Source organism: Gasterosteus aculeatus, chromosome 12, assembly GCF_964276395.1.
Source record: "Gasterosteus aculeatus chromosome 12, fGasAcu3.hap1.1, whole genome shotgun sequence".
NCBI lineage: Eukaryota > Metazoa > Chordata > Actinopteri > Perciformes > Gasterosteidae > Gasterosteus > Gasterosteus aculeatus.
The window spans coordinates 13,206,985-13,229,048 of record NC_135700.1 but is presented as its reverse complement, the minus strand read 5'-3'; the positions used below and the strand labels follow the sequence as shown (position 1 = coordinate 13,229,048).

Below are 22,064 nucleotides of genomic sequence, written 5' to 3'. Positions count from 1 at the left end.
GAATTAAAATGAGCAAGATGTCGGCACATAGAGATGGAAAGGTGGATAAGTGGACAGAAAGGGATATCCTTAACGGACCACACACACACACACTTAAAATAAAGGCACATTAGCAGGGATCATTCTTCTATGACCATTTATTGTTTCTTCAATAAGATTAATGGATGACAGAATGCAAACAGGGAGGCGTAATGCCAGAGGTTTCAGAAGTATGAGACGGATGGGGGTGAAACCCCACAGATTTATACACTGTACACATACACGTGATGTCTGAGTGAATGAGCAGTAGGTGTGTATTCATCCATCAACTGTCTGAAATTCACCAGGATCACTTAATCCACTCATTTCTATCATACACACAAAGACAGCATGATGAAAATACAACTTTTAACAATGGGGCTTTGAATTTGGGGCCTTTTCATTCAGAGTATTGATTGGCTTGTGTGCTCGCTTGTATCAGGCGTTTAAAAAGGGACTGTCGCCACGACAATAGAAGGGCGAACGATGGGAAGGTCCCCAACAAAGAACGGAGTAAATTACTGGACAATTGATTAGTTCAGACTGACCACTGCAGATTAGCATGATAGTAAATTGATTCCCTGATTATCAAATTAAAACACAATGCTGGTCTAATCTCAAAACGTTAACAGTGCCTTTCAATTTAAAGTGCTACAACTCCACCATTTTTCAACTAGTGCATAAAATGCATGCACAGTCCAAGATTACCGCCATGTTGTTTCCTGGATGTTTTATGGCGAGTGGGCCCGCTGCAGATAACAGCACACATTTAGGAGGACGCCAATGCACAGCAGTGTCGATGCCACATAATAAATAAGCAAAGATGGTCAGTGGGGGGATAAACTGCCTTTTACAATCTGGGGAGTCTGTTCAGTTAAATGTAAACAGAAAAAATCCAAAGAAACTTGCTCATTTTGATAGCGGCAAGTTGAACTCATGAGGAAATCCAATTAAGAAAATTTCAAACTAAACACAGAGCTCTTTTCTAGACGATGAATAAGTGACTCGCAATGCTCCTCGTTAACTCTGCTGCTTTGATTATGTAGCTCTCCCAGCAGGATCCGCTCTACTTGGTGACGGCATGGATCCCATGTGCCAGGTAGCCCACATTCGCAGAGGTCACCCCTGCCATGGAAATTCTGCCATCCTTTGTCATGTACACGGAAAACTCCTTTGTCAGGCGCTCAACCTGCAGGAAGAATATGAATTAACAGACAAGCATGTCAGTAATTTAACAAACATTTCCACTGATAACTAGTAAACATCTGAAGATTGGAGCATGAACTGTTTTCTAAATCCAATGAGGTTTTGTAGCTTATTTTTAAATCCGCACTGACTAACTAATTTTTGTAGGTTCTGATGTGGAATTATTGATAAACGCAAATTTGTGTTTGCCCTAACATTACATGAAAAGTTCTGAAATGTAAAATATATTTCTCATTCCAACTTAAGAATTAAAATATAAAACTGCTTGAACAAAACGTACACTGTATTTAGACTAATATAGCAGCTGTTTATAATGAGACATTTGTAAAGTACCTTTTGGATTGATTTTCAATTTAACAGCAGAGCAAGGCGTGAGATCACAAAGCACCTCCAAGTGCTTTTATTCCCACATTATGTATAGTTTGTTCAATCCTTACTAAAATTGAAGTGTAAAAATAATAATTTGCCATTAAACAGGAGGTTATGTGCTCAGCGGTTTCTTGGTGCGCACACACACACGCACACGCACGTCGGTGTGTCTGTACCTGTTCTGGTTTAAGGCCTGTGAAGCAAAACATCCCAATCTGGTCGATGACGTGCTGCCAGTTGTGAGAGGAGCCCTCCTTTTTCAGACCCGCCACCAGCTGTTCTCTCATCTTTATGATGCGGTTGGCCATGAAATGAACCTCCTCCAGCCTGGAACAAATGACACCAGAGCCAACAGTTTAAAGACTCTGGATCAAAATGCATTAGCAAGAATTTAAGAGTTTTTTTGCAAATATCCAAACTACAGGTCCAGTTTAGTTAATGTTATTTGTCCATATGTCTACAAACACATACCACAGTGAGCGCAGATCTGGTGTATTGAGAATGGTCGCTGCAATTCTGGCGCCGTTCATTGGCGGGTTGGAGTAAATGGGCCTGATGAGGATCTTCAGCTGAGACTCCACTCGCTTTGCCTCCTCGGTGTCGTTACACACTACAGTGAAGCCGCCCACACGCTCACCTGTAAGCGTCAACATCAAGTTAAATTTAAATCAACAAACAATACAATGAAGGACACGCTAAATCTTTATGTTCAAAAGAAAGAACATCCTCTTGTAATTTTGAAACTAGAAAGTTTCATTGTAGTTCACTAAAGTCAGTAAAAGGAATAGTAACAGGGTTCTTGCCCCATTTCAAAAGTAAAATTTAATGCTTTTTAAGACCTCAACAAATATAATTTAAGACTCAAAAATGTCACAATTTCTTTGGAATACGCAATTCATTGCATCCTACAATGGAAATCAAAACTTATTTTCAAATTAGGAGACAGTATAATAACCCTTCCAAAACGGTTTGGCCAATATAGATGTAAACAATCAGTGATTCCTTTGTGATGCAGAACAGAGCCAACATAACATTCATATGTTTGGATTACACCAAACACCACAATGCATTGCGAATCGGGGAGCATGGCAGCAAAGACGCCACGTTTGTCATCATTAGATTTAAATGAATTGTGCCTCGTCACAGTATATAGAACCCACAGTACCTCTGCCTTTTGGGTGTCTGGTGCTAAAATGAAACTTGTTACAGCCGACTGAGGTGGCGTCTGAACTTGTAACGTCGTTAGGTCGTGCTGCAAACAATGCAGGGATTAACCCGGCCCCACTATGGCTGGTTGCTGCAACGTATCGCTGGTGCTTTCCTCCTTTCATGTGCGACTCGACGGCTTTGAGCCCCATGCTCCCTAATGAAAAGGTCTTTTTGCATAGTTTACACATTGCCCCATTGTTTTCAACCGGCGCCAACCACCTCCTAAATGCGTCCTCTTCCATCCACTTGTCGTTAAATTTGCACTTCCCCATCTTTGCATTTTCAACCTCACATCGACAACCGCGTAATGGCGACACGCAGCCTGACGTCAGCGTCTGTAGCCGACGTACCGTAAACAGCGATTCAATTGCGGAGACTCATTTCGCACAATACTAAATTAATCAACTATTAGGTGTTTTACGATGCGCCTCTGTGCTTTCTCGTCGTCATTAAGCGCACCGGCAAAAAAATTAATACCTACAGCAACTTTACGTGAAATTTAAGACCTTAATTACGCGAATTTTAATTTAAGACATTAAGACTTTAAGGACCCGCGGGAACCCTGAGAAAGGTAAAAAGCTGTCAACTACTTTATAAACCTAGTGACTAGTAACTATTACTGTCAAATTTCAGCTCTCAAAATTACATTTCATCTAAATGATAACTGACTGTCAATGTGACTTATTGATACGGTCAGTAAACATTACCAAACCAAACGGTAAAAACACTTTGCTCCTAATAAGTGTTTACTTCTTGGCTGCTTAAGGGAATGAGGAATCCAACAAAGCTGCCTAATATAGTGCAACTTTACTTAGTATGGCTGCATATTTGAATAGATCCTACTTCACCATCTATTTTTCTCCACTTGGTGGTGGTAAAACACACTAGATTCCAAAGATTGGCATTTGGACTTTACAACATTTTCCAGCATCACCAGTTTTATATAATTTCTGTGCTGCTCCAAGCGGCACTCACTTTCACCAATGTTGATTTAAGAGCATGTGGTGAATTCTGACTGACCATAGAGCCCCATGTTCTTGGCAAAGGACTGGGACAGCAGGATGTTGTGGCCCTGCTCGATGAAGTAGCGCACAGCCCAGGCATCACGATCGATGTCTCCACTCGCAAAGCCCTGGTAGGCCATGTCGAAAAACACCAGCAAGTTCCTTTTCTATGGAGGTGAAAAAGCAAGAGGCAGAACAGGATCGAGATATGCAGATAGAGAATTAAATATTCATAATTCAAGTGATTAGTTTGATTAAGTGTGGTACTTATCGATAGCGGCATTCAAACTCCAAAAAAGATGAAGAAAGTGTTGTAACCACACAGTGCATTTCACCTAATGATTCACGCTCACCTTCACAAGGTCAGAAATCTCCTTCCACTGCTCAGGCTTGGGGTCCACACCGGTGGGGTTGTGGGCACAAGCATGCAGCATGATCACACTCTGCTCCGGGATTTTCTGAGACATAAAAAAAAAAAAGAAAAAAAGAAAAAGGTTTGAGTTAACCTACAATATGTAGACCTATAACAGATTACAGTATTGACTCCACCCAGAATCGGCTCGACAATGGGCCTCTGCCCCGTGTCAACAGACTCCCTTCATAATAATTTCCTTTTAAACAACATAATTCTAGTGTTTATTACATAAGTATTGTATAAGTACAAATACACCGAAAAAATATATATACTATACAGATCTAGTAAGACTGAACTCCGAGGAAACACTGTACTGTGAACTTAAGTTTATAGTTTGACTTTTAAAAAGGTTATTTTCACAGTATACTACTAAACATTTTACACTTTACATACTAAACTGTTAATATATTATTCAATTTGTGCTTAAAAAAAGAGCAAGTAAAGTATCGGTTCGGGCACGGTTTAAATGACAGCCATCCCTACTCATGACGAGTCCACAATTAAAATCTTACAGAGATGTCGTCGAGAGCTCCCTTGAAGTCAAAGCCGCAGGTGGACGGGTCGTAGTATCTGTACGCCTTGAGCTGCATGCCGGCGTCTCTAAAGATGGGCGTGTGGTTTCCCCAGGACGGCTTGGGCAGGTACACGTCACGCGGACCTCCGTGGAATCGAGCCTGGGACGAAAGAAAGTCCCGGTAAGATAACCTAGCTAACCACATGTGTTATTGTGTGAAAATGATCAACACAAGGGGACCGCACCAAAAAGTTGGCTCCGATGCGCAGGGATCCAGTTCCTGAGATGGTCTGGACAGTGATGTTCTGTTTGGAGAAGAAGAAAGCTGCTGCTAAGATTGGGGCTAAATACTGCCAGAGCCCATTTCAACATAATTTTGTTTTGATCAAACCAACTTACCCTGCTGCTCTTCAAGACTTCACTATCAGCACCAAGAGCGAGTTGGGCGCAGCACTTTGAGAAGTCTCCTAAACCCCCAATGGGAAGGTACTCCTTATCCATGTGTTTGGCAGTGATGAGCTCCTCTGCCTGAAGGGGAAAAATGACAATCAAAATGGTATAAATAGCTCATACTATTAAATGTAATATTCATTTACTAAACTGGTAGTCCCTTTAGCTCAAATTGTATCACATGCAAGTGACCGGAGACAATCGCAGCATTAGTAGAATCACTGCCAGTGACACAAACCTTGCGGACGCAGCTGAGCACAAAGGGCTTGCCGTGGTCATCCCTGTAGGCGCCGACTCCCAGATTCATCTTCTTGGGGTTGGTGTCCCTCTTGAATGCCTCTGTCACCCCCAGGATGGGATCGGGGGGACCCATCTGCACTCCACCCCACCATGAGCTGCAAGGACATCAAATGAAATAACGAGTGATGAGGCGAACATTAAAGGAGTTCTTCTGCACTGAAAAACAGCTTTTCCACTCAAGATGCGACACCAGTCCCACTAATATGATACAAGACTTGGGCTTGATCCTGTTGACCGAATGCTCGAGCTCAACTCCTCATGTGACCGGACTGAGGCAAAGACTTATGAACGACACATGGTCAATGGGCAAGTTTAGTGAAACAACCATAATCCATTTAGAGGGTTAAAAGTCCACAGAGTAACTGTTAATACCCGTCTGAAACACAAACAAACTCTTGTTCGCCACGTCCATCCCACCAAAAGAAACTATTTTGCTATGAACATTCATGAGAATACAAAAATGTTTTCTTCCTTTGCTTGAGTTAATCTTTTTTTAAATGTTTAATTTATATGGCTTGTTAATTTTAGTATTTAGATTAGTTTAGTTTTATTCATTGGTCTCACAAAATATTCGTAACCCAGTCTTTAACATACTGAACATTTTTTTTTTTTCCTCATTTAAGGACTCAATAAAATATAATGTCAAGTTTCAACAGTCCTACCACTTATGCACGTATGCATTTAACATGCTGCTCTAATATGAAACAAAATTATTTAAAAGCAGAAGAAATTATTTGCACATCATTTACAAACTCAACATTAAGTAAACGCTTTAGATTTGAATGAAGGAACCAAATCAAGGAGATTACTAGTCTGTGAAAATGGAAATATCTTGTGTAATGAGGTAGTACATAACAGCATAATAAATGCTTTATTGTCAATTAAGTTTGCACATGGAAGGAATTTAAACTAAATGTCTAGATACAGCTTTGAGGGTGTCAGGTTAAACAAGAAAAACGGGCACAGGACCACAGGCCCTCCATCGCGGTCTCTATAAAACATGCCACTTTCTGCGTAGTAGATTGCAGGCAGATAAATTGTGTCCACAGCTGCTTAATGAATGACAGTTGTGTGTGTTGGGACCTGAACTATACCGCTTCTAACAGATTGTCTCAGGTTTCCTATACTTTTTAAACCCTTTTAAACGTGTGGCTAAATTTAGGACGGAACACTCTGCAAAGGGCAAGAGTCTCCAAACCACTACTAAGAATACATTTTTAAAAAAAGATCACATGTGTTTATTAAATAGTCACTACAGTTCACTGACAAACATTTATTGCAAGAAAATAAAGTGAACTGGTTGAAGGGGGAAATGGTCATTCAATTAATTTCTTTTAAGTTTGTAAATTAATAGAATATAGGTGGAGGCTTCAAATAATTTTTAATAAGAATTGGAAATTGATTTAATAGATTGTCACCATTACTTTACCCTGCAGTTCGTTTCGGCCAGTGTCCCCATTTTCCACTCAAACCCAAGTGTACATAGTGAATCATACTGAAAGGGGCATTTGGGTTCAAGCTTCCTCATTCTGTACGAAAAACTGAACCTTTGAGCAGCTGAACTTCAGGGTTTATATAAACATCACATCGATAGACAAGTCAGCAGTGATCAATAGTCCAAAGTAGTCGACAAGCTACAGTGTAGCATTGTTGAGCATAAAAGGTGAAATGTCTAACATAAGTGCTTACGGGACGCCGGCTATTGTCATTTATGTATTTGTTTAAACCAGACCAATGCGCGTTGGACGTGACAGGATAAGAGCTGCAATCAGAAACACACCCAGGCAGACAGAAATAAGCTAGCAACGAAACTTGGGTACTCTTCTTTTGCACCCTGATGAGACGGAACAAAGAGCAAGACACGTACATTACTCCAATGCAACTGTACGTTTAGAAACACAAAAAGCGACATAAAAAATGAATATTAAAAAAAAAGGTGCATCTGCAGTTTGCCCTCCAAGCAGATGCTGAAAGGGCATCGCCGACTATCCGTTTCAAGGCTGGAAATGAGCCAATCGGCGATAAAAGGCGGAACAGTGCAGCCAATCAACTCGCACGACTTCAACTACGACAAGTCGCTTGGCCCAAACTGCGTGGGATTGGACGGCTTAGCCTTAAACCATCGCGAAAGCAAAACATAAGGAAGAAAGTTGTAGAAAACGCAAAGAGCAAAAATACAGCCACCCAACGTGACATTAGATCATGAACAAGTCATCGCAACGAACAGAACCGCTCGGGTTTTTCTTTTTTTACACTTTCAGAGCAACGACTTCGCAAATGCAACTTTGGCTGCTGACAAATAAACGTGACTTTCATCAGCAGCGAGCTTCACTGATAGCAACACCGGGTCCCCCCCGGAGGTCAAGTTAATGTTGGTCGGAGAGGATGTATAGCACAACAGGTGTTGTGACCGGGGAGGTTCATCGACTCATAAAACCGGAACGCAGTGGTCGACAGTGACGTTTAACTACCTACAAATGCACAATGACGTTAGCTCTCGCACCAGGAGCTAACCGTCGGTAGCGCATCGCGGCCTATTGAAATCATTTGACCCCTATACGTGCGTTAGCTTTCCAGCTAGTACGGCTAAAGTAATCACAGAACAGCGACGCGTCGATATCAATCGAGTGGCTCATAAACCCGTTGAACTTCAAAAAACGGCTTGTCAGCTGGTTACGCTAAAGCTAGCTTTAAAACGAACAGGCACGCCGCTAGACGGCCGAGCCTAGTTTCATCTGCACACTACGTCCATTAGCTTTTTATAGCATCTTATTGCGGTTTACCTGTTGCGGGTGGAGAGGACTCCCAGGGACGGAGAAATGTTCCCCAGGCAGTAGATCACCTTATTGGACTTGAGCAGGGCCATCGTTCGTGCTGCGTTTGGGTGCAGAGGTTCGAAGGATGTGGACGGACGTGAAGGGCAGCCACGATCACGACGCTGAGTTACGCGCTGACGTCAGAGACCGACACGCAGCAGACGCGAGGTTATAAAGGCACCGTTAATCGCGCGCGAGTGGACACACACACATGAATCCACATGTCAATCAAATCGTTGCACTTTAAATTATTCAGAACAATCACTAATGGCAAAAGCCAGATGGACAAACACAGAGTATTTACCCAAGAAGATAATATTCTACCGTAGAAAAGATACCAATTGTTATAAATTAATACATCGCTAACTCAGGCCATTCCTATATGCCATGGACAAGTTAGAAAACAACTAAATATAGCTTAAATTATTCAGGAAAAGAATACTTATAACCATTGTGTACCTTTGAAGGTCATAAAGTAGAAACTAAAAAGTTTGGCATACATAGAGATAGAAAAGTCAATTCGTAACTACATACATCAATCTTGAAATGTCAATATTAATCTCCCTTTAAACATCAAAGCACCAAAAATGCATCCATGTTTTCCGTTGTTTTTGAGTAAATATGTAAATAAAAGAAGTTGCATGGATTCATGGTATTTAACCCGTGGATCCAAATTTCCTCTTGTCTTTTATTGAGTAAACATAGTGTATGCTTTCTCTCAACTATATATCATCAACTTGAATAAACAAGAACACAAGCTATTAACGTGAGAGAGATGATGGAATGTATTTTTAATGACCATATATCTAAACTTTATTGTCATGTCTGCTTTAAAGCCGGTGGATATGCTCCTGAAAGTTTGCTGTCATGTGACGCACCGCTTTAAAGGTGATCTTTACTTTTCTTAGGCTGGGGGACATTTCATTGCGGAACAAAATGGTTATATCTGTTACCTGTGTAACACAACAGACTTCAAACTGCATCATGTACCTTTGGAGCTGTATCTGCTTTTAATGCTAGTCCATGTTTTTAATCTGAGATTTTGATTATTTGATGCCAAGACGACATCCCACCTTCATGTAGATCGGATTTAAATGTCGATGGTGCATCGCTTGAAAATTAAATGCCAAATTGAACTTGACCCACTGCAGAAAAAAAATAGTTTGGACCAAAAGACAACTGTCTACGGTACATTATTCCTACCCGAGCACTGGTACCTTCATCCTCCCACCAGATGGAGTCCTTCTCTACATTTTGCTCTCACTGTTCCTTGTGTTGAAGCTTCACTATAAAATAAATTGACAAGAAGAGCAAGCTCACTGTCCCGCCGTCTGTGCAGAAGGAACATCGACATGGATACCATCAGAACATGAATCTCTGTGAAACATTCTCTTGCAACTAGACAGACTCAGACTCACTGTCACCCCAACAGAGTGCAGAGTTGGACAAACACTGGGCTTACATGAGGTTCTGCAAGTGCACAAAGGATATATGGTTTCCAACAGTGCAATCATGTCAGAGAGAAACATTCATATATGCAATTTTTTAAAACAAATTAGTTGAGGAACAGAGATCAAAACATTCCCTTTAAAGTTTATTTTGACCAATGCGGCAAATCCGTATTATTTATATCATTGTTTCCTTAAAACTGTCTGTTTTAGTTGTATGGTTTTGCAGCTCAATCCTTCAACATTTCTCCTTTAACTGCTTTGTGGAAAGAAACGGATGACAGCAAAATAACAAGAGCAATTGGAGGTTGAGGAACCGAGCAAACAGAGCTGAGCAGGGAGAAGTATTAAAATGAAAGAGCAGCAGAAAAAGAATTAAGACTGATAAGAGAGAAGTGTTACTGACAGTAATGCTGAGAAACGTCTCACAGCTTAACTTGTGCTTGAACCGGCCTCTTTAATACCTATTGTACAGTATGTGCGTGTGTGTGTGTCTGTGTGTGTGTGTGTGTGTGTGTGTGTGTGTGTGTGTGTGTGTCTGTGTGTGTGTGTGTGCATTACGGTGTGCTCACTCTTATTGTTGCAACTACTCGTTGTCTTTCTGTGTACAAACGTTTTTTCTATATTCATTCACAATTGTAAATGTAAATGTTCCTTCTCCACCCACTCAAGTGAGGTTATGGGTCAATAGATTATGGTAAAAAAAAAATACATTTTAAATGTCACTTATAGTGGTAATGCTAGACACATGTGTCATCTTTGCAAGGAAAAATATTATGCATGCAAAACAGTAATCAGAAAATTCCCCCTTCAGTCTTTGCTGCTATCAAGTGCTTCAGATAATTTGTGAGGTTTTTAGAGGGCTTTTGGTTCAGTCTCACACACCAGCTGTCCAGTGTTCGGTTTGCATTTCATGACTGACAGAAAATCCAGTGCATTACCAGGAATGATCAATTCACAATAATGGCACAGAGAAATTAGGGCAATGGTTAAGCTCAAGGGACTGTCCCTATGAATCAATTTCTTTTTATTTACAATAATATAGTGAGCATGACTATTAATCAGCCTAAAACCAGCGGCACTTGACAGTGATCTGAAGATGACTTTTTACAACTCAATCATTCTAATAAACCATGACAGCCTGATACTTTACCATGACCCTGAAACAGGAGCTGCTAAATGCAATTCAGGCATCATTCATTGCATTATTCAGACCTGTGTTTTACTAAATGTTTTATATTTGTTCCTCTTCAGCAGAACATATTACATTTTTGTCAGCTAGGATTAGTGAAAACACCTGAAATGTGTCCGGGCCTTTAACAATACTGTTGGAGTTTTATGTAACTCTGCTTGTTATTTTTGGTTTGAATGTAGCTCAGGGCCACCAGGGTGAAAATATATCACATATATATGTATGTATATATATATATATATATATATATATATTATCACAAGACATATTTCACATAGGGTTTCACAAATGATTTGTTGTTAATCATTATACATTGTACTTTGTGTTGTGTCTATATAGACAACCAAACAATAAATCCCACTTAAAAATGGGATATTTATCTTATTTGAGCGTTGGATGCTGTAACACGATTTATGTGGACTCATATAGTTAAAGACAGAACAGATATTTAAAAATAATCAATTGTATCATAGAAAACACTCTAGTGACTGAAATCTCCACCATCACAAGTTTTGATAAATAACATTTTCATCAAACTGTCTAAAGAACTTGAATTAATAGACAGTACGATGTGAAGACGATGATAAAGATCCCATCACTGCGTCTTTTGAGTGAAAACAACAACATGCTTGTTATGTCTGAATTGTTTTCTTGCTGATTGACCACATCATATCAAGAAGAGAGTAAACAGTGTGTGTGTGTGTGTGTGTGTGTGTGTGTGTGTGTGTGTGTGTGTGTGTGTGTGTGTGTGTGTGTGAGAAGCTGTGCAGAGGATCTCTCATCTGTCCGTTTCCCTCGCTTGTCTGATTGCTCTCACTGAGAAGGACTGATGAGTGGGAAGGAATCAGAGCGGATATAACTCTCTGTTTTGCTTGTTGTCAGCAGTTAACAGTGTTTTACTGCGTGCCAGTGTGTTTGTGTGGTTTTGTGCACGTGTGTCTTCGTCGGCCGTATTGTCTAACATCAAACTTTAACTGAACGCCTATTGTTTTTGTGTGCAGCTGCATTTATGGTAGTTTGGGAAAGGCTTGTGCTTTAAAGATAGTGAGTTTAATTAAAGATGAAAGACCTTATCATTAATTGATAGAAGGTAGACTATTCCATGATGCTGAAGCATTGCGGTGTTTTCACTCTCATTCCTAAAGAAAGAAACAGAAAATGGCCCATTTCTTTTAAGTAAACGAGTACATAATGTATAAACGAGAAGTTATTTCTGTTATTTCAGTCCGTTCTAATTATATAATCTAAAACTATCAAAATGATATGGGTAATCCAGAGAAGTGAAGATGCTCACATTTGGATCAAAAGGAGCCACATTTAAATTCCATGAAAGTGTACATCTTTGTTGTGTTTTTCTAATGGCAGATTTGTGTAGAAAGAGTGAGACGGTCATGCTGTTATATATTTGTTGCCCCGGATCCCTCAGCTTGTCCTACTTTGCTCACTTTATCTCAAAGTAGCGCAGAGGCTTCGGAGACTCTCCTCTATGAAAAATGGAGCAGCACAAGCTTTTCTACATCACATTTTCTGTTACCAGGAGATTAGAAAGTGAAGGTGGAGCACTCAGGAAAAAACACATGCTCGGGGCATCTGCACCGGAGCTATAATCTTCACCAGAACCACATACTGTGACTCTCAGACGGGGCGGCAAATCGTTTTCTTTTACAGCGCACCGAGAGAAAAGACTTCACAAACTTAACAAAGTCAATGCAAGACTGGGACAACAGTTGTTAACTTATATTTATTCATTCTTTCAATATTTTTGATAGAACAGTACAAGCCTCATTCAATAAGATTGTAATATATATATATATATATAATTAAATAAATAAACAGATGCTCCAGAGTAAAAGTATCCATCATACATTAATTGGAAGAGGAACATATAGATATGAGATAAACGTAAAAAATATATTGTAAAAATGGGAAGTAAAATACATAAATACTCAGTATATTCCTGTAGTCATATGGCTATGTCACTGCCTTTTAAGATCCCAAAAAAAGAAATACAACTCAGAGGGGCACAAAGCTAAAATAGCAGGGCCAGCAGTACACCGCGTGCTCTTAGGAGCACTTTTGTTTTCACTTTAAGTGGTGAAGCGAGGTTAAGGGTCACACATGCAAAAGGTTACATCAGGAGGTAGGAAGGGGGAGGCAGTGGGGGAGGACGGCAGCGTCCCAGGCAAGGAGCTCACAGCGTGGAGTCCCGGCACAGGACAATTTCCAGCTCAGTGCGGTACATTTTCCCCCCATCAGACAGAGCCATGATGCTCTTCTTGTACCCCAGCAGTCCTTCTGTGTCCAAGGGGTCCACGTCCTGCCACAGAGGACAAGGGCAAATAAAATCAGCAGGCACAAAGGCATCATTGGAGGGTACGAACATGCAGTGCTGTGTACAGGTATCTCAGGCAGCCGCTCCATCTCCGCTCTATATTTGGAGAGTAGAAAAGTAACCTGAACCGATCGATCAATGGGCTAACTATTCATTACCATTTTGTTCTTGTCACAGAGGTCCTTCAGCAAAGCATCCAGCTCCTGCTCATCAATATATCCGTTACCATCCTAGTGACACAGGCGAAACGAGAAGATACGTTATTCAGAAGAAATAACAGTATTTTAGTTAACATCCGTGGCACTTGAAGCATAATGCTATAATGCTTACCATTTACCATCGTAGCTTAGCATGTTAGCGTGATGCTATTTTCTGATTAGCACAAAATGAATGCCTTTTGTTTTTCTGGATATGGTACTGGGAAGAATTATACTTTTCACTTAATGTTGATGCTAAATAAAAAATCCAAGTTACATTACAATGAATCCTGATGGTGACATGAACTTGTGCACCCACATTTCCCGGCAATCAAGTAATTTCTTCTTGTCATTTAAAAGGAATCATCTATTGGGCATGATGAATGTCACTCACCATATTGTTTTTGCACTAAAGTAGCTATCACGGTTTGATAACTGAACATTTTAAAAACAATTCTTACCAGAAGCGGTATTACGTGGAAAAATTATCAGCAAATTTAAATAATATTTATCCAATTTCATTGATAATATTGAAATGTTCAGTGTCTTCAGCGTTGAACTGTCCAGAAATAAACACAAATTCATATAATATAACAAAGATTCAGTACATACAACAAACACACAGAGAAACATGCTGTGGTCACCTTATCATAGAGGGTGAAGAGGGAGTCAAATTCCTTAACTGTGATACTGATCCCCTTTGTGAAAGAAAAGCAGAGGAAAAGGGGGAAATTGTTAGAAATCTAGGGCTATTTCTGGAGAGCGGTAAAGGCTCGAAGAGACCCACACCCGATAATAATCCATGCAGATTATGGTAACTGGGACTAAAGTTCTGTTAATCCTGATGAGAGGAATTGTTGATCTGCTTAAGCGAGCTAGCATGTACGTGTGTAACATGCATAACACAAATACACATTCAAGATGTTTATGTATGTAGATTAGTGTTGTAGTATATAGTATTCTCATTTCTAAGGGACAGTAAATGCACATTTGCGTTAATGCTTCATATGTCAATGGAAGACTAGGTGACAAATAATCCTCTTGTCATGAATCCAATAAAGTTTTATTGTTCCGAATCTCCAGTGATGTCACTATAACATTTCAACATCATAGTCACAGCATATCATACTACCTGGGACTTCATCTCGTAAAATCAATGTGAGAGTAACGTTACCTCAAACTTCAGCAGGAAATTTTCCTGCACCGGCAAGAGTCTGCAGTTAAACAAAAGGTAGGTTTAATATTGATGGCATCCTTTAGAAATGTACACACAGAGAAGACAGTGGGCGCTCACCTAGCCATCTCAGAGAGGCCCAATTTACCGTCACCATTCAGATCGAACATCCTCAGCTGCACACAGAGAAGGGGGCTTATCACAGAAAGCAAACAGGAGCTTTTAAAACTGGAGCGGTTGTACGTGTTTAAATGAAAGCAAGAGAGAGCGTTTAGAGTTTAAACCGGTGTGTCTCCACGTCAGGTGAGTTCGAGGTTCATCCCACACATTCTTGTTGCTCAGGATGGTGAAATTAAAGCCTTTAGCCTTTTATTGTGATCATATTAGGTAGAAATGTTGCAGCCAAGTTTAACATTTTAAGCACATGGGTGCAGACGTAATGTGATCCTGCATATATTAAGCAGAACAATGTAATTGTTAAACATGTTCATTCTCAAAATCTCAGAGAATGTATAAGTATAATTCAATAAATGAATACATGGTTCAAATGTATAAAGTGAATTATCTGAGTCAAACTGATATGTGTTTCAACTATTATGTTCCTATAACTACGGATGAGCAGAATGAAAAAGTCTTGCAGTCAAAATGTTGACTTTTCAGAAGTAGAAAAAAATAATCTGTGCCTGATAATACTCACGATTGTCTGTGTGTACTCATTGAGCTTCTTGTCATCGTAGTTTCTGTTAGCCTTCTTCAGCAGGTCTAACAGGAAACCCTGAAGAGGAGGAAAAGGAACCCATCCGTCGTAGTGTAGTAGTGATTACACAATATGATGCATTCACGGTTCACGGTTATGGTGACTGAGCGGTGTTGAAGTCACACAGCACAGAATTACACACATGTGCAGGTTCAGAGCGGCTCCATCAGCAGAGACATTAGCACCAATTACTGGCATTATCAATAACTGGTATTACCAATAACTGGCATTATCAATAACTGGTATTACCAATAACTGGCATTATCAATAACTGGCATTATCAATAACTGGTATTACCAATAACTGGCATTACCAATAACTGGCATTATCAATAACTGGCGTTACCAATAACTGGCATTACCAATAACTGGCATTATCAATAACTGGCGTTACCAATAACTGGCGTTACCAATAACTGGCATTATCAATAACTGGCGTTACCAATAACTGGCGTTACCAATAACTGGCATTATCAATAACTGGCGTTACCAATAACTGGCGTTACCAATAACTGGCATTATCAATAACTGGCATTACCAATATATTGGTGGGTTTAGAAAATAATTTTCTAAACCCACCACTCTCAAACTAGGTTGGAGCGCTGCCAGTCCAGCTGTGCAGCCCAGCTGTGCAGCCCATACACTAAAACTGAGTCAACATTTCTTTCCTTCTTGGTGAGTTTGTCATTTTGTGTTTTACCTTCAGCTCATTTGACTCAATGTATCCACTTCGGTCAGTGTCGTACCTCCGCCAGGCCTGCAGAACAAGAGGGATGTCGTTAAATAGTCGCCGTGCCACTTCAACCACAACAACCACTAAGAAAAGCGCGCACACACTTTCTCTATATTACTTGATTTTACAGAAGAAGAAAAAAAACTGTAGAGAGAAATGGGTGTCATCTGACATTGTGTAAATATAGAATTTGTCAAAGCCCTTATTAAAGATAGATACCTGAACCCCTCCAGCACTCACTGCCTTTCCCCTGCAGAAAGCTGCGCTCCATTCATAATGTATCGCAAGCTGAGAATAGCTTCAACACACACAGTAGCCAGAACATCACACCGCCCCCCAACACACACACACACACACACAAACAAAGCCCAACCCAAGAGCACACCCAGCATGTGTGTGTAGGTGTGTGTGTGGTTAGTTACAATCACAGTGGAACATATGTTCGATGGTTTGCCGTTTCCCTCTAATGATTTCACAATATGCGACCAAAGTAGAAGTGTGAGCCAGATATGCGACTCTCTACTCGCCAGCAAGCCAATTGTGGCTGTTTAAAGGTCCGACTATGAATGGATTCATCAGAGAACTATTTCAGACTAGAGTTCATGACGCAAATTCAGCTAATTTAAGTAATTCGTGTTGAACAAAATATTAAATGCAGTACAATGTCCAGTAGGATTTCTAGCATCTTTTTAACTCCAGATACATCATCAAGGCCAGGAACTAACAATTTACACCATTACTGGAACTGCTTTTAGAAGAGACATGAAGGAAACAAGTAACAAATGGCGGAGCAGCTGAACATGTTTCCCAAAGGATGAGCTGAGACGACGCTGCGACTTGAGGCTTTCAGTGGGGGCATTTCACAACTCAGTAAAGTCAAGCAGTTGATCTGTGAGCAACGTTTCTCAAGCGAAACCGTAAAGCAAGAAGGCTAATAGTGTCCTTTTGGGCCGTCCATTATAAATAAATAGACTGATTCAAAAATATTGAAACTTACAGCCATAAACTCTGTGCTGGATCCCACAAACTCTCTGAAACAGAGCAGGAAGTTTTCCTCTGTGGGCAGAATTTGAGCCAACTACAAAGAGACAGAATTATTATTATTGCGGAGACTTGACTGAAGGTCAGCAGTGAATACACAGAAAGACAGAGAAACGCAAAACAGTCCAGTCAACCACGTTTTCAGGTTGTTCTCACCTCTGACATTTCAATTCTCCCATCAGAGTTCTTGTCAAAGTTGGCCATGAACTCCTTCATCTTTTCTTTGAACGTAGCATGCGTGGGGTCCTGCAATCACATCCAATCACGGACAAAAGACACTCGTGATAACGCATCCTTTAATCAAAACATGTACTTGTACCCAAGCCAGTCCTGTCCCAAAGACTTTGTGTTTATGTCACGCCTCAATTTTGCAACTTAAATTCCATCCATTTTTCTATGCAGATTGTAAGGAAATCTGAATTGTGACTGACATCCCGTATTTAATTTAGTCGTATGATGGAAGGGTCACTCTGCGTTAATTTGCCTCACCTGGCCTGCTCCTCGTCTCGCAGTCTCCAGCTCTTTGAAGAAGTTCTCCAGCTCCTTCCCTTCGATGTAACCGTTTCCTGCGCGACACCAGAGGAACTAAATTAGTTTGGCACAAATCCTGTTGAGAAGCTTTTAAGTGGCCTGGAGCTTTGTTGACCGTTCAAAAGCTTGATTAAAGACTGTGGATGTGGATTTAAGATTAAAGGTCAATGATGGTCTTTGAATTTTGGAACAGTTGCCAAACCTCGAGCGCTAGTCCGATCTTAAGTCCTCTGTGATCGTATCCAAGTAATCAGTTTATAAGGGACGTACATTCTTACAGCTTCAATAAGGGTGAATATTTGGTAGGTTGAGCCTCATGTTCAAGCGGTCAATGTTCTCCTCGCAGTCACGTCTTCAGTGAAGCACGGAGAACTACAGAAACGTGCAAATAATATTCACACGTATTGTATCATCGTTACACAACTTAAAACTTTACATTTAAAACTCACTGATGCAAATAAGCTCCTGTCTATAGAATATTTACTTTTAGGACTCTTGTGTCATTTTGGCATTTCTGCATTGTGGAGATTCAGTGAAGTGCTGCAGCAGAAAAAAACAAAACAAGCCACGAGCGTCCATTACAGCTGGAGTGTAAGCACTATAATGAGTTTTCTTGCCTAAGAGGGTGAGAGGGTGCAGTGAGATGCTTATTGGGGCATTCTTTCCCCAGTGATTTCAACATCTTATGACAGTCATATGACTGCGGATGATTTTAACACAATAATTTACTCCACTGGTTTTCCGGCTAGTCAGAGGGGTTACATGTAGGACATTCAGAGTTATCTTTTTAATCATAAGAATGACTCCCATCTGTCCAGCGCCAGCAGGGTCGAAGGGGGATGTGCCTTTTTACTACAAGCGTTAATAAAACCCAGAAGTATGTACAGAATAAAATGCGCAGATTTACCCTGCCCCCATCTTCATCTGTTAATCTCTTATCCTTTCATGTCCAATCCTTTCTGATAATTTCCCCTTGTCCTCTGGTCTCCTTGCCTTTGATAGGTGCTCCATGCCACCATCTGTGCTTTGGCTGAGCTGCTGTTTTAGATAAAGACGAATGGCTGCATGCGGGACGCAAAGCTTTGGGTGCAAAGACAAAAGCAGGCCGACCGGATACAGGTGACATTCATCTTCAGTTCAGTTTCACTTTGTTGGCATTCTTCACACTTAAAATTCACTTAAAATAATCACTTGAAATGCTTATCTTTTCTTAACGGGACTTTCCATTGAGATGTTATATTATGGCTGGATTTCTTCTTGTTAGTGAAACAATATAATTCTGTCCAATAAAATGATCAAATGACTGTGAGCGTTAAGGTGTAGAGGAGATGAATGTCAGTCAATGCGTAGACATCAAAATGTTTCACTCAGGACCACAAATCCTCATGGTGCATTGAGGAATTGTTAGGGACTCACCAAAGTCAGAAGGATTCATCACTTGGGGATCGTGGACAGTTGTGTGTGTACGTTTTAGCCGGGACCAAAATGGCAGAATGACCATCTAACACTCCCATCCAGAGGGCCACTCTGGTCACTATTTATCTACTATTTAGACACTAATTATTAATTACAATACCACATCACTACAAATATTGTCTTGACAAATTTCTGTGCAACATAAAATGTGTTCACCTCGTGCCTAGTAGCTCAGCAGCACTCAGTGTCACCTAAAGCAGTGATAATTTCACTGAGTGCTTCATCCGTCCTGCCTGACTGGCAGAGCGGAGTTTAGGCAGATCGAGTGAGACAAAATGCATGCAAGGAGGCGAGTGTACACACACTATTGTGCATGACAGGGTTATGGGTAGCACTAAAGGTCTAACCCTGTTATGTTCATATTTGTCCCTGGATGTGGAAATAAATATTCCTCTGTTTCACCCAAAGTGTACTTGAATCTTGTTAACCACTGTGGACTAAACGATAATAAAGTGCTTATCTGAATAAATATGATATGGTAATTCAATACAGAACAGAGCATTTATGATGAAGTATGCGTGCGTTAAAATCCCATCACAAAACTCACAGCGTTCTCAGTTCAGTGGAGCTCACTGCCAGAGTTCTAGTTGCAACACAAAACTCAGCCGCCTCATGGAGCGCACCACTGCACACTGCATGCTGAGCAGATGCAGCCCTCCACTTCCAGAGCCATTTTGAAACACAGCTCAACTGGCGATTGCTCAGCGGCACCTCAAAAACAACCCGGCTGCCTAACTCGTGGTGACTGGAAACTTCAAAAAAACACTTTCTGTCACTTATGTAATTCGCTCGATGAACCTAGCGGGGATTTATGATCCTGGACTTCTTCAGTTGGGCTTCCGGTAGACAATCAATAATGAATAGTTATTGGTCAGAGAACTTCTGGATTAATTAACTTATCCAATTTATACTCTGCTACACATCTTATTTTTTACATTGCATAGCACGGCTCAACTGCAAATGTTAATAAATGTGTCGTGTTTGTAGTTGCAAAGCATGATTACGGTCAAAACAATCCAACAGTGACAGTTTGTATGTCACTTCTGCGTGATACTACTGTGTTGTCAGGCTAAACTGCTGCAGCTTTGGAAACGATTTAACAGTAGAGGTCAGAGTTCTTTCTGAATGGGTACAGAAGTTAATCCTTCAATTGATTTGCAACATGAAAGTCGATCAAGCTGGAGTGGCTCACAATTTTCAGCAGTTGGGCTACTTGGACATTTTCCAACCAATAAAATGGCTGCTGTCAAAAACTGTTATTATTCTATTGGATGTTAACGAATGTGCTTAAAACTATTGACTATTGATTGACTTGGATGCAATTCATTATCTGTGTTTCCCAGCACTGCTGGTGGATTTTGTTTGACAAGAAACAAAAAAAAGGAACATAATTATGTTCAATGCGCTACAACATGAACATTGATCTCCTGGATGAAGGTTGGGGGCATTTTTCCCTGAGCATCTAATAATGATGCAAATGGAGTTAGAGGGCGTTTACCTGAAAGCAAGGAATGCCTTGTGCATCCGTATCAGTGCAGGTGGGGGTGGGGGGTGACAAAGGGTTTGCATTGGATGCACTGGGAATGAAAACGGACTGGAAACCAAAATGTCTTTGGAAAAAGTCTCAATTGCTAAATAGTTTATCATCAACAGATTGATAAACTAATTATTTTGGGCCTAACTGTTATAGATTTGATGACAGCTCCATCCAGGCTTGTAGTATTTTAAAGCGGTATATCACACACACACACACACACACACACACACACACACACACAGTAAGCTTCATCCTCCCTTTCCCTTCCCCCCCTCCCCCCCTTTCCTTCTGTCTTGTCCTCCCTCATTTGCATCCTTTCATCCCTTTATCATCTTTTTCACTGCTCATTCTTCTTTCCTTCCCTCATCTCCCCCACTTCTTCCTCTAATTATAATTGAACTCTAACGGAGTCTTATTTAATTTCTCTCCTCACATTCTAAAAAAACACCACCAATGACACCTGGATCACAGAAAATGCGACAACTCACAATATAAACGACATTTCAGGATGTGATACCATCGTCCAGAAGAGCGTTCAACGTACATTGCTGTGCACCTTAATGCAGCACAACAAATATTTCTTTTAATCAAGTACATTTGAAAGCCTAAATAATAGTTGCATAGTTGATATTCATATTTCATAAAGCTGGGGCGGATTGCCTCGTTAATTACTTTAGTAATATGCAGGAACATGTTCATTCCGACGATGTTTTAACAAGCTGTTTATCTCAAGAATTACTAAACAAAATGATTAAAAATACCCAGAAGTTATTTATTTATCTCCCAGTAGACCCTAATTGATCACTCGATGGATGCCCCCCCCCCCCCCCCCCCCCCCCCCCCAGCCGTCGGACTGGCGGGCACCTATGGGCGCACTCACCGTCGGCGTCAAAATGTTTCCAGATGTCGATGAACTGCGCTGCGGTGATCTCAGCCAGATGCAGGTGGGGCGACTGCTGTGTTTGAGTTGCCATCTTTGCTGTTTGATTGCCCTCCTCTTCGCTCAACTGCAATAGTTCGAGGTAAACTTTTCCGGCGTGCAGCTCCTCGCTACTGTGGGCAGCTCCTCCTCGGCCGGGGCTTTTAAACTCCCCGCGGCTTCCCGCACCTCCGCTGCCCGCCACCAGGGGGCGCGTTCACCCTGAACGGAGCCTGCAGGCAGGAGACCAATTACAGGAGATGGAGGAGGGGGAAAGCTCTCTTGGGCTTTGCATATGAGTTGCCATTAACTGCTGTCCAGGCTGCTGGTTTGATTGCAGCACTATTATACATCATCCAATCCCGCTGCTCCCATGAGGAGAGAATTACATCAAACAATTTATCCTATACCGAGGCACCGGGCCGGC

At 40.9% G+C, this 22,064-nt stretch overlaps 2 protein-coding genes across 2 annotated transcripts; both read right to left on the bottom strand.

Moving 5' to 3' along the window:
- Nucleotides 1–119: 119 nt before the first annotated feature.
- LOC120833472 (aspartate aminotransferase, mitochondrial) lies at nt 120–8,506 on the bottom strand. Its single transcript, XM_040200580.2, has 10 exons — nt 8,269–8,506; nt 5,424–5,580; nt 5,135–5,263; nt 4,981–5,040; nt 4,734–4,895; nt 4,160–4,264; nt 3,823–3,973; nt 2,065–2,230; nt 1,770–1,920; nt 120–1,207 (listed from the first exon to the last, which is right to left on the bottom strand). Exons 1-10 carry the CDS (start codon nt 8,349–8,351, stop codon nt 1,085–1,087), a joined length of 1,287 nt encoding a protein of 428 aa, XP_040056514.1. The 5' UTR covers nt 8,352–8,506; the 3' UTR covers nt 120–1,084.
- Nucleotides 8,507–12,667: 4,161 nt separating this feature from the next.
- LOC120811907 (calretinin) lies at nt 12,668–21,993 on the bottom strand. Its single transcript, XM_040167652.2, is given in 13 exon segments — nt 12,668–13,258; nt 13,432–13,503; nt 14,115–14,168; nt 14,645–14,684; nt 14,765–14,820; nt 15,342–15,419; nt 16,101–16,157; nt 17,131–17,211; nt 17,331–17,420; nt 17,664–17,740; nt 21,599–21,751; nt 21,754–21,912; nt 21,915–21,993. Coding segments are annotated over 13 exon segments (1,122 nt in total). The 3' UTR covers nt 12,668–13,132.
- Between the last annotated feature and the right edge of the window lie 71 nt (nt 21,994–22,064).